Source organism: Myotis yumanensis, unplaced genomic scaffold (genome assembly GCF_028538775.1).
Source record: "Myotis yumanensis isolate MYYU_CA2020_CCGP unplaced genomic scaffold, mMyoYum1.0.hap1 SCAF_8, whole genome shotgun sequence".
Classification (NCBI taxonomy): domain Eukaryota; kingdom Metazoa; phylum Chordata; class Mammalia; order Chiroptera; family Vespertilionidae; genus Myotis; species Myotis yumanensis.
Genome location: NW_027223759.1, coordinates 10,006,115 through 10,019,054, shown reverse-complemented (window position 1 = coordinate 10,019,054; position 12,940 = coordinate 10,006,115). Strand labels below are relative to the sequence as shown.

At 49.7% G+C, this 12,940-nt stretch overlaps 1 protein-coding gene and 1 pseudogene across 1 annotated transcript; one reads left to right on the top strand and one right to left on the bottom strand.

Moving 5' to 3' along the window:
- Positions 1 to 3,387: 3,387 nt before the first annotated feature.
- On the top strand, positions 3,388 to 4,260 carry LOC139015441 (S-methyl-5'-thioadenosine phosphorylase-like; annotated as a pseudogene).
- A 979-nt stretch (positions 4,261 to 5,239) lies between these two features.
- FZD7 (frizzled class receptor 7) lies at positions 5,240 to 11,625 on the bottom strand. The gene is made up of 2 exons (XM_070421864.1): positions 9,126 to 11,625; positions 5,240 to 6,272 (listed from the first exon to the last, which is right to left on the bottom strand). Exons 1-2 carry the CDS (start codon positions 10,842 to 10,844, stop codon positions 6,264 to 6,266), a joined length of 1,728 nt encoding a protein of 575 aa, XP_070277965.1. The 5' UTR covers positions 10,845 to 11,625; the 3' UTR covers positions 5,240 to 6,263.
- Between the last annotated feature and the right edge of the window lie 1,315 nt (positions 11,626 to 12,940).

Sequence of the window (12,940 nt, the reverse complement as noted above, 5' to 3'; positions counted from 1 at the left end):
GTGCCAACAGTACTAGTAAAATAAAACTTCTTTGTGACTTGAGAGGTTGGTCTGGTTTGAAACATTTGCTCTTGTTTTCCGGGGCTCTTCTGACTTTATCAAGCCATTTGGCTTCTGAAGAATGCCGCAGAAGCACTGGCAAATGCCTGCGATGCTGGAAGCTGGGGGTACTGATGGCGAATTCCTACGGCCGAGAGCTTTCTACTCTCACTGAAACATGAACATACTTCCCGGGGACTGGCGCTGAGGTTGCCTCCTCAATTTAATACTGTTCTGATGTAAATTCTTTTCCTGACTTATTCTCACTTCAATCCTGGGCTAAATTAATAATAACAGAATGGAAGACATTAAGACCTTAGTAAATATTTGTAGTGTGGTGATTAGAGGCACAGGCTACCGCCAATTTTGCTGCTCTGAGCTCACCTTTCAGAGCTTAAAAGAGGGAACAATGGTACCCACCTCATAAGGTGGTTGTGAAGAATAAATGAGATAATTATATATTAATACTGATGCTGATATTTATCACTTATTAGATGCCAAGTGCCAGTGGTTAGGGCTTTGTGTCTTAACTACTAGGCCATATTGTACCCAGGGCTTAGCGTATAGTCAATGTTCAAAAAAATGTGAGCAATTATAAAGATCATGATCATTATCACCAAAGTGTGAACAGCCAATTTTCCTTGCCGTTGACAGTATGTTTGTATAATCACACTCCCTTTCACAAAGCTCCTCCCAGCACCTATCTCTCCCCTGGCCCTCTTGGGTTCCTCTCCTTCTAGCCACACCGAACCTCCAAAGCACACTGTTCTGAAGGAAAGCCCGCTAGATTCAGAGTCCGTGGGAGACCGGCGTGATCCTTTATTGTGGCCTCGCCTGGCCTGGGATTACTCATGACCTTGAACAAGCTGCTGCTAACCTCATGGTTTCCCGTCTTCAGAATATGATCAAGGTCTAGTTGCCTATTTGTCGCTAGTACTGTAGGATAATGGGGAGAAGGATACAGGCATACCTCGGAGATATTGCGGGTTCTGTTCCAGACCATTGCAATAAAGCAAGTATCCCAGTAATGGGAGTCACATGAACTTTTTGTACATATAAGAGTTATATTCACACTGTAATGTAGTCTATTAAGTGTGCAATACCGTTATGTCTAAAAATACGATATTGCTAAAAAATGCTAACCATTACCTGAGCTTCAGCGAGTCATAATCTTTTTGCTGGTGTTACCTTTAATTTGTGAAAAACGCGATATCTGTGAGGCTCAATAAAGCGGAGCTCAGTAGAACACGGTATGCCTGTGTGGTTTGCAAACACAAAGGAAGGCGCCTTTAGTGCACTCCCCACGGGAGAGACTAAGTGAGATGAGAAGCATGTGCTTAGCTCTGGCTAAGGCTTAGGAAACACGTTCCAGAAGCCAGTGTGCTGTATCCAGGGCTCAGCACAGCACCCTGGCACATCCTAGGTCCTCAACAAACAATTTGTTGGCGCTGAAGATAATGTATGATTTTAGCTCAAGGACTTGTTCTCTTCGTCTGCTGCAAGCCAGGGACCAGCTGCCACCCAGTCTCCCTCCAGCTACCCCAGACCTGGAAACTGGAGCTCAATGCTACGTGCCATTTGCTTTCCTTTGGAAATGAAAAAGTAAAACTGGTGCTAAGTTATGTCACACAAGCTTTCATTGCTGCTGCTGTATTTCCTATCCCCTGTCCTGCCATTCCTCCCCCAAGATACTTTTCCCTTTGAATTATCCTCTAGAATCTGCAAGGCCCAGCTGAAGTCTGGGGATCCTATTTTCTGAGGGTGAAAAGCTGACCATCTGAGTAGCTTGTTTTCCTTCACGACTGTATGGGACTTACTGCCCCACTGCCAACTCCCCACACATTTGTCTCTGCCTCCCAATTGCCCCCTTTTTGCTCCTAATATGCCCACCTCTCAGAGACCACTTCTTAAACTCTAAACGGAATCTGAGGCCAGGGCCAAGCAGCTGTGCGGCATTAAAGGTAGACCTGAGCTCCCTAAGAGTTCCTGCAAAGTGAAGCAGGCCCCCAGCGAATGCACTTTGGAATCCTTCACAATAGCCTCTATTTTATTTTGTTTGTGTAAAGTCTCCAGAAAGAGGTTTAGGGACAACCACCTCCATCTTTCAAATAGGAATGATTCCACATTATAGGGTTGTTCTAATAACTGTGAGGATAAAGTCAAATAATGAATGTGAAAGTGGCTTTTGAAAACAGTAAATGCCACCAAATGTCAAGTAATATTATTCCAAATAACATTTGGGCTCCAAATATTGCCAAACTCTGTCTAGAAATATAATTAGTTGCTTATTTCCCCTTGGGGATGCCCTCCTTAACCTGAGCTATGTGGCAAGTTTTCCAGGTGGACTGTGCCTCTTGCTTTTATCTGTAATCCCTCTGGTCCCTGTCATCACACCTTTTATGTAGTGGCCACTTGGTCAGTACTTCTCGAACTGGGTCACTTACAAGTTATTATTGTCTTGGTCAAACTTCCTTTCTTTCTACACCTGTGGCACTAATTGAGAAATTTCCAAGTGACTGAATTTCCCCCCCCCCCCCAATCTAAGAGAATAAGAGACACAATGTGTGTTTCCCAAAGTCCTGGCATTTTAACGGTACCCTTTTAACTAGTTCACTTTTGTATGAAATGTGAGGAACACAGATTCAGGCGTAAGAAGTGTCACAAATTGAAGAGTTGAAGAATCAAGTTTTATGAGGGTGAAATAAGAGAAAAATAGGCCAGATCTACAAATTGTTTAAGTCCACTTTGGAGTGCTTTTGGTCTCTTCTAGGATTTCCTGGAGCCCTGGAGACTGGTATTCACCATCCGCATATGCATATATAAAAATATACCATCTATAAATAGCCACCTGCTTTTTCAGTGAAATTAAAGATGGGAGAGTTGGAAGAGAATTTCCTGGTATAATTACAGGGTTCAAACCTACAGCTGTTACACTCATAGTTCTACTCAGAGAATCTCTAATATCACTATTTTCTACAAGCACATTAAAAAAAAAATTCTACTTTTCCTCTAACAGTAAAACACTATCAACAGGACATTTATTCTTGCCAAGATTGCTGACATACCTGCTTTAAAAGATTGGGTGTTGTGTGCGGTTATTGTGGAGACTAATTTTGTTTTATAAACTGCAGAAAATTTTCACAAGAGTTTCTGCCCCTTATCTAGGGATTAACACCAAACTCCTGCCAATATTTCTCTTAACCTTTACACGTGCCCTTTCACAAACACTCTCCCTCACATATTTCCTGCTTAGATGCACCTCCTTCAAAAAATCCCTGAGCTTCTAAAAGTCTTAGGTAAGAATCAACTACAGGCTGCACGCACAAATCCACTCCGCTTCTCTGCCCCATGTGTCCACCCCCAGCCTCTTCTGGGTGCAGACATTGCCCCCCCCCCCCCCCCCCCCACCATGCTGTGAAGATTTGAATAATTGGTGGAACAGGCCTGGATGATCCAGAAATCTTAGAAGGAAGAACCGAGGAATGTGTGCTCAGTCCATTTGGTGAGCCTTCTGATGCCTTAATTTTGGGGAAGATAGAGACTGCTGATTGCATCCTCTTTGCCAGGCATGGGAGGCAGCGTACCACCATGCCTTCAAAAGTCACCAGGCGAACATCTGGGCTCTGAAGGAGGAGGCTGTTCTCATGTCACAGTGACCACAGCTTGCGGTTCCTTGAGGGAAGAGAGTGAGCCGGTGGTATTATTGGCCAGTTCATCTCAGGACCACCATGAGGTAGTCCTGTGATGGGAGTCGTTCCTGTGCCAGAGGCGTGTGCCCTACCCCAGAGACTGAGCCACTCTGCCCCCTACGAGAGGTCCTGAACCAGAGAGACGGCTAAGAAGCTAGGACTCAGGTGCCACTCATAAGGGACAATGCTCACAATTGTAGGACTCGTTTTAGTTCACGGACAGAAAGCTCCATGTGTCACACCTGGGGGGCGGATGTCATCCACATGACCACAGTTCCAGAGGTGCTTCCTGCTAAAGAGGCTGGACTTTGCGAAGCAAGTATCGCCATGACAACAGATTAACATTGCTGGAAAGATCAGAAGTGGTTTCAGGGGACCAGGATTTAAAGGCCCTGAAAAAAAAAAGCCAGTAAGATTTACTCCTCACTGCCATACCTCAGATAGGGACCATGGAATGGTCAGAAACCCTCCCTAACCTGAAGAATAAGGTCCATTTCTCTGTTTCATTACATTAAAATAGCATGGCTGCCCAGAAGATAAGAAGACTTTCTCATTCTAGTCCTTTGGGAAATTCCCGCTCGATTAGAAACGTGGAGAAGCTTTCATGCCCCTGCCCGCTAAGGAAGAACAGGTGATCAGACCATACCAGGCCAGTGTGGAAGATGCCTTCTGAAAGACATGGACTGCTTCAAAAAACAGAGGGAAAGCCAACATCCAGTAAACATGTGGAAAAATCCCTACACCTTAGAAAAAAAGACAAGAGCACACCGTCCCTCTTCCCTCATTAAATTCATAACAATAAAGGGTGGGAGGCGACATCCAATTTCCTATGTTGCCAAGGAATATGAAGACAAAATGGAACTCGAACTATTGGTATCACTGTAAATCGGTACCATCTTTCTGGGGAGAGGTGGGTAAAATGTATCAAAAGGCTTAAAAATGCTTCCACTTTGTTATGCAGGTTACTTGACTCCTCTTATCTTTAAAAAATTAAAAATGCATCCAAAGAACTATATATAAAGAAGGATGTTTAATATAGTGTTAGTTTTAATAGCGAATATTCAAAACCAACTGAATATCCAAAAATTGGGGATAAATGATGGGTTAGCTCTAATTAGATTGTGAAGCAGCCAACTGAAGATCATGTTTTTATATACTATTAATTACTGTCCTAAAGAATTGGTTGCTCTATACTATAAAATGAAAAAAAGGGTATGTAAGCATTTTACAGTACTCATTTTGTTTCAAAATTCTAATTAACAGGCTCACACACATGGCTGATGTGTTTGTAAATGCACACAAAAAAAGACGAGAAAAAAAATAATCATTTGTTATTGTATTTTGGGGGTATACTGGATACTTTTAATTTTCTTTATATGTTTGTCTTTACATTTTTTCCATATGAATAGAATGAAATAGTAAAGTTATTTCAAAAATAAAAATTACTTAGAAAGAAAAAAAGAACGACGTTAAGGACAACCACAACGTGAAAGGAATTAAACCGAGCACTTTTATCTCTGCTTACAAAAAAGCAGGTAGTAATTTATTCATACACAGTCTTTGTTCCCTCACTAAAGACCGATGCTCTTCCATCTCTGAGAGCCCCGAAGGACCAGGCGGTGCTGCGAAGAGGAAAGGGACACATTCACGGGAGCAGTCACGCAGCCCTCCCCGCAGAAGGGTCTAAGTGCCCGTAGCAGTTAATTTGTGAGCAAAGAACCCTGTTGGGAGCCTCCCACCTACCCTAGAAGCAAACATTCTTCTTAATAGGCCATATTAGTGTGGTGTTAAAAAAAAAAAGTATGCTTTAACCTAAAAGGTGTCATTTTATGAACAAAAACTGGATAAACCTTAAGAGACTAGAAGCGGCTATTTTTTGCCTTCCTGGATGCCCAGATCTTCCCCGGGTGAGGGTGACCTCACACCCATTGTGATGCTCAAACCCAGGAGGATCTTAGAGCCGCTCTCTGCACAGAGTGCAGCCGCCTGACTTCCTCCTCCTGGGGAGGACCGTCTGTCGCTGGCTTGCACTCTGTGTATTTGTGAAGCACACCAGCCATGTGTGTGAGCCTGTTAATTAAAACAAAAACAGAACTGTTTCTGTGGGGCTTTGGAAGTGCAGAACCTCAGAGCCGAGGAAGGGAAGAAACACAGCGGCATCCAGGCTACTGCTGGGTCTCCAGGGCCGCCTGAGAATGAGGCAACTGTATTGTGAAAAGCCAGGAAACAGCACCTGAATTAAAGAAGAGAGGCAGGTGAAAAAACAAAACAAAACAAAGCTAGCAGGCTTGGAATTGGAAGTATTTAAGAATGCCTTTATCATTTCCCCGAGGGACTGTTTAATATCAAAGTGCCTGGATAGTGAAGGCTTCTCAGTCTAATCTGATTCCAAAGTCGGCTCTGGGACAAGAGGGAAGAATAGCTTCAGTGGCTTCTGAGGCTTTCCCTGGGGTGAGGCCTGGAGTCTATTCCTGCCAGAGCTGCTGAGTCACTGCCACCTTCACTGCCACCTCGGGGAGTCACTTGACCTCTGGTTCAGTTGACCTAGAAGGGAGAATGCAGCTTACAGCTGAGGAATGCTCCTTAGGCAAGGCCCTTGCTATTATCTGGAATCGTCCCAGGACTTTCCCAGCCACCTGAACCCAAGGGACCTAGGTATTAACAATTCAGGTAAGGTTCATCAGGATAATGCAAAACACGAATCAGTTTACATACACTCACACACACACATACACACACCCCTTACTGAATTCTTCCCAAGAAAAGCAGACCAACAATATCTTCTAGTTCTCTCTGGAATACGTACTTCACCTCTGAAGGGAAGTAAAAACATGGATCAGATAGCAGCTCTTTAAAAGCGATGCTTATTCTGGACCTTCAGTCAGTTATCCAAAGCAGGATGTGAAAAGGCTTACCGGAGTGTGTGGTGGGTGGTGTGGAGACAGGCAGGAAGCAGCAACAACAGAAAAAAAATTAAGGGACAGTTAAGGCATTCATGACCTTTTTAAAAAATACAATGAAAAAGAGACCCCAATAAAAAAATGTATGCACACTTTAATAGCTGATGATAGCTCAATTGATGTTTCTTTTTTTTTTTTTCAGATTTAACCCATTTTGGAATTGATAATTATTCAAAGTGTGTATACATTTTTTGGGGATACCCTATAGATCATCTCTTCCTCTTTGAGACCCATCCAATGTGTTTCTCCACACCTTGTTTCCATACCCCTAAAGCTTAGTTTTTCGGCTGACTGATATATATGGGCACTGTAAACTAAATAAACATTCACTTGGTATTTTAAAAAAAATTTATTTTGTGATCTGTACATGTGATAAAGTGGGGCTTCCTTGTAGACTTTTAAAGGCAAAACAAAACAAAAATCCAAAGTAAAAATGTATAAATACAATATATATTTTCTTACAAAAATGGGAGATTTACAAAATATACATACCGCACTTGTCTCTATTTTACAAATTTCACATGCAAGAGATACAACACAAAAGATGCCAAAGAACTGCGTGGTGGGAGTTTTAAAAATCTGACAAATGAGACAGTTTTGGAGGTGTAAGAAACCCAAGGTCAATACCTTTAATATAAAAAGCAGCTCCACTCGACTGAACATTATAGAAAGTAACTTGTATTCCTGACCGTACCCTCTATGATTTAAAAACTGTTCAAAACAGCATTTTAAAACTGTTTTGAGAAATAGGACAGTGTTGCAAGATTGGAGGGTGGTGTCAAAGGTGGAGTAAAGGTTAGTTCCCATGATCCTCTGCTCAGCTTTAGACCATTATGCAAAAGAATCAGAGTTCTGTTATAGAAAAAAAAAAGTACATGATTTAAGATTAATAAATTTAAGTCATCCAGCACATTTCAAAGGACTCCAGCATTACTTTGAAGTTTACCTTCTTTTAATGACTTTCTTTAAGAAGGGGGCCCCTCATTTGAATAGTCCTCTTCATTTACTATCATTTCTGCAGGTCACCTCCCCACCCAGCCACACAAAGACGGGATCAGCATACACATGATGTGTTATAGATGGATTTATGGGACTATGAAAACAGGACAAAAATTTTTTTTAGTTCTAAAATTTAACTTGTCTGTATTATGGAGGCTGAAAACATTATGCTCTTCCTTTTACCTAGGAGGATTCAAGTTGGAGAAAAAATATAGAAAGAAAACCTACAGGCAGGTTTCTAGGAAGAAAAAAAAAATGAAGGGATTTCCCTTCACATTTGAACAGAGCCCATTTCATTGGATCATGTGTTCTGAATTAAAATTGATATAAAGCAAACAACAAACCCCCTTGCATTTCCTTTGGCCAAGTCAGAATCTCTGACCCAATGGGGGTACGGAAACACACTTGCCTTTCACCTTTCCTTAAAAAGGAATGTTTATCTCAACCAAATTAACATCCAGAGAGAAGAAACCTCAGGTTTGCGCTACTTTGCCTGTAAAATTTGCTGTCTTCACAGTGATGCCTTTCCTCAGAGACACTTTTGTTTCCTCTTTTGTCTCTTACAACAAAGACAAGGGGGGAAATGCATTCCTGTTTTGAAAAGCAACAAGTCATCACTTCTTTTCAGGGTATCAAACAAAATAAAACACCCTTCTCTCTTCCTCCGGCTTTCCCCAGAAAATAAAAAAAAAAGCAGAAATACCTACTACTCCTTTGCATCATCTCCAAAGGCTACCTTCATTTCTTTTGCATCCTCACATTAGGATTCCAGGAGGCAGGCCTCCCAAGACTTCCAAATGCTTATTTTTCAAGACTTGAAAGGAGTAAGGGGGGTGGGGGGGAGCAACAGGCGGGAGGGGGCAGGGGAGGAGAGACTGTGGACTGTAATGTCTGACCCTGGAAATTAACCCATCTGGGCTCCAGTTTGGCCCCAGTGAAAAGAGATTATGGTTTGACCACCGCTTGACAAGGGCACCGCAGGGAGTCCACCCTTTTTCAACAAAGCGGCCGCCGAAGACAGAGCTGTACCTTTCACCCGGGCCTCACGGGAGTGAGGACAGGCCGCTGGTCTAGCAGCAGGGGAATCGCTCACAGCCCCAGGGCAGCAGGAGCTGGGAGAAACTCAGCACTCTCTGCTGGTCTCACTCCTCTCCACAGGCCCAGGCCGTCCGTACCGTCCATGACAAACACCATCGTTATTAGGATCATCATCATTAGCCTGCAAGTCTTTGCCAGAAGTCCTTTCATCCAAACCGTCTTCCCACTCAGGCCTCCTTTCCAAACCTCGTCCCACACCTACAGAAACCTTTTCCCTTCCAGGTCACTTCTCCTCGGAGGGGGAGGAGGTTCAGGAACAAGCCCCCCATTTAGAAGTCCTTTCCCTCCCGCGCCTTTCCCTCTATTAAGGAGTGGGGGGCAGAGAGGGGAGGGCTCATACCGCAGTCTCCCCCTTGCTGCTGTGGCTGAGTCTGTGGTAGAAGCGGCGCCACGACTGTAGGGTTTTGCCAGACCAGATCCAGAAGCCGGTGGTGATGCCCACGATCATGGTCATCAGGTACTTGATCATGAAGACGGTGAAGTCGGGGCTCATGGGCGGGAAGTGGCCGGGCGGGCAGGGCACCGCGTAGCTCTTGCAGGTCTGCAGCAGCCAGGTGCGCTCCCAGTGCTCGCGGAAGGCCTGCTCGTAGAAGTAGCAGGCCAGCACGATGGTGGCGGGCACGGTGTAGAGCACGCTGAAGACGCCGATGCGCACCATGAGCTTCTCCAGCTTCTCCGTCTTGGTGCCGTCGTGCTTCATGATGGTGCGGATGCGGAAGAGCGACACGAAGCCGGCCAGCAGGAAGGACGTGCCGATGAAGAGGTAGACGAACAGGGGCGCCAGCACGAAGCCCCGCAGCGCGTCCACGCTGGACAGGCCCACGTAGCACACCCCGCTGAGCAGGTCGCCGTCCACCTGGCCCATGGCCAGGATGGTGATGGTCTTGACCGCGGGCACCGCCCACGCGGCCAGGTGGAAGTACTGCGAGTTGGCCTCGATGGCCTCGTGGCCCCACTTCATGCCGGCCGCCAGGAACCAGGTGAGCGACAGGATGACCCACCAGATGGAGCTGGCCATGCCGAAGAAGTAGAGGACCATGAAGAGGATGGTGCACCCCTCCTTCTTGGTGCCCTGCGCCACCGTGCGGTAGCCGTCGTCGGAGAAGCGCTCCACGCACACGGCGCGGTCCTCCAGCAGGAAGCCGGCCACGTGCGCCACGGCCACCATGAAGTAGCAGCCCGACAGGAAGATGATGGGCCGCTCGGGGTAGCTGAAGCGCCTCATGTCCACCAGGTAGGTGAGGACCGTGAAGAGCGTGGAGGCGCAGCACAGCACCGACCACACGCCCACCCAGAGGCGGGCGAAGCGCCGCTCCTCCTCCTTAAAGTACATGAGGCCGTTGGCGCGGCCAGGCTCGCACGGGGCGCCGCAGTCGCGCTCGCCCAGGAAACGGTAACCCAAGTAGGGGGGGACCTTGAGCTGCCGGGGGCATGAGAAGGGAAAGGAGGACCTGCCCCTGGTATCAGCCGCCCCCGGGGGCAGCGCGGTGAAGGGCAGGTCGGGCAAGTAGGGCGCGGTGGGGTAGGCCGTGGGGCCGCCGCCCGGACCCCCGGAGCCGTCGGACGTGTTCTGGCCCACGCAGATCTCGCCGGCGCCGTGCACCGGGAAGTTCTCGCAGCGCAGCCGCTCTGGCCACTGGAAGCCGAACTTGTTCATGAGCGCCTCGCAGCCCTGGCGGGCGCGCTCGCACAAGGAGCGGCACGGCGGGATGGCCTTATCCAGCACGGTGCACACGGGCGCGTACATGGAGCACAGGAAGAAGCGCAGCTCCGGGGAGCACTGCACCTTCACCAGCGGGTAGAACTGGTGCACCTCGAGGCCCGCATCCTCTTGGTTGGTGTGGCCCAGCAGGTTGGGCAGGATGGTCTGGTTGTAAGCGATGTCCGTGCACAGCGGGATGGAGATGAGCTGGCAGAAGCCGTGGTCTGGCACCGAGATGCCCTTCTCGCCGTGGTACGGCTGCGCCCCGGCGCCCGCGGACAGCGCGCCTAGGAGCGCAAGCGCCAGGGCGCATAAGCCCCCGGGAGAGCGCGGCGTGGCCGCGCCGGCGCCCCGCATCGCCGGCCGTGGGTGCAGCGGCGCTCTCAGCTGGAGGATCGCGACGAGGCAGCCGAGGGAGGCTGGGATCCGGGGAGGCGCCACCGCGCCCGGCGCATGAGAGTCCTCCCGGCGCCGGGGCCGGGCCGTGGGCGGCGCGGAGCCGGGGGCGCTGCAGCTGGAGTGCCCGCGCCGCGGGGGCGCAGCAGCCACCTCCGCCCAGCAGTCGCGCCGCCGCCGCCGGGGGACCAAACTCTTCGGCTCGGGCCGGGCGCGCCGCCTTCTCCTCCTGCCGCAACGTAACGGTGCGGCTTTTCCTGCGGCGAGGAGCAACAAGCGTCTCCAGTTACTCCCCTTGAAAGTTTGCCCAAGTCTCTCGACTCACAGCGCACAGCAACGCGCGCCCCCCACACCAAGCCCAGCCCCCGGCGGGCGAGGACCCGGCGCCGCCGCCTGCGAGCCAAGGCCGCCGCCGCGGCGGTGCTGCTCCGCCTCCTCGCCTCGAGGCTCCGCTCGCCGCCGCCTCCTCCTTCGCCTTCTTTTCAACTCCCGGCTCTTTCTTCAGCCCCCAAGGCTCGGCCCCAAGTTTCAGCCGAACGGCCGCTTCTCGCTCTGAGTCCAATCGGTGCCTTGGAACCAAGAGCTCAGTGAGTTCTTTTTCGAAATCCAGTTACACGGAGTCAGCAGCTGCGAGGTCCCGGTGCCCGCGGCCTGGGCCTGGCCTCTCCAGCCCTGAGCAGCCCTGGCCCGTGAGTCCCGGCGCCCGGCGCCCGCCGCCGCCGCCCGCCCGCAGGGAGCGCAGAGTAACGCCTCGCAGCCGCGCCGCTCGCCAGAAGAAGCGTCGGGCTCGCTGGGTCCCGGGCCGCCCCGCCCCCTCCCCTCCCCCCATTCACAAACCACTCCGGGGGCGGGCCCTCGAGGTCCAGGGCTGCCCAATGGCAGCCTTTGTTTTCTGTGCGGCCGCGTTCGGATTGGGTGGAAGTCAGAAGGGGGCCGGCGAGGGAACCTGAGAGGCGGCGTCTGCAGCGCTCTGGGCGGATTCCTGCGGGGAGGGGCGGGGGGCTGGGAGAGAAAAGTTAAAAACTTTTACCCCTGAATTCGCTCGGGTGTTGGGGGGGTACACGCACCAGAAAGGGAGTTTGCTTGAGAGATTTGTTCCTCTTCTGGGTGCACGAAAACACACATCCCTGAATGGCGCATCGGGATAGACTTTTTCGGGGAGAAACTGAGAATAACGCAGCGCCTGAGCAGAGAGAGTCGCGGTAGCCCTTCTGGGTCTGAAAATGCTGGGTTTCTCGGGACTTTTAGGCAGCCGGGTCCTACTAGTAGGGTTCGGTAAGGGGCCAAAGGGGGTGCACCTCGCAGATCGCTTTTCTCTCCCCAGACCCAACACACCACGTGAGGCCACAATCTCCTCTCCCCCGTACTCCGGGTTGTAAAAAAGGAGGAGGGGCCGCAGCGAGGAGAAAAGGGAGTCGAGAGGAGGGAGACGACTAAGGCGGGAGGAAGGGCAGACCCCTCCTCCGAGAGCGGCGGGAGCAGGGGACCCTGGCCCCAGACTACCCCGCCCGCGCGCACGGCCCAGAGTACAGGGATGGGGGTAGCTTTAGTGAGGTTTTAAGAAAACGAAGCGTTGGGGGTGAATGGTTATACAAGTACCCCGAGCCCGAGTGCCTAGGAACACTCTGTACGGGTTAAAGCGAGGTTTCAATGGCCCTGTTTTCCCATCTTAGTTGCAGAAGCAATACTTTGATCCTCTGTTTGGAATCTGGGAAGAAAAGTTTTAATGCGTGTTAGAAAACAGGGCATGTGCTAATTAAAGAGTTTTCAAAAACACAAAGAGCGGTAATTTTAGTTCTCGGGTAGCGTTTTCTGATTGGCAAGCGTCCTTTTGTTCCGTCACATCTTCGCCCCGCTCCAGGCACTGGACGCCAGCGCGCGCTCTCGGGTTCCTCCAGGCGAGGTCAGAAGTTGCCGCGCGCGGGCGGGGGTCCCGGCGCCTCTCCCCTCTCGCGGGGCAGCCGGGAACATCAGGCATCCCCACGCAGGAAAGTGACATGTTGAGAAAGGAAAGATCTGCCGCTCTCGGTCGCACACGCAGCCACAGAGCAATCCTA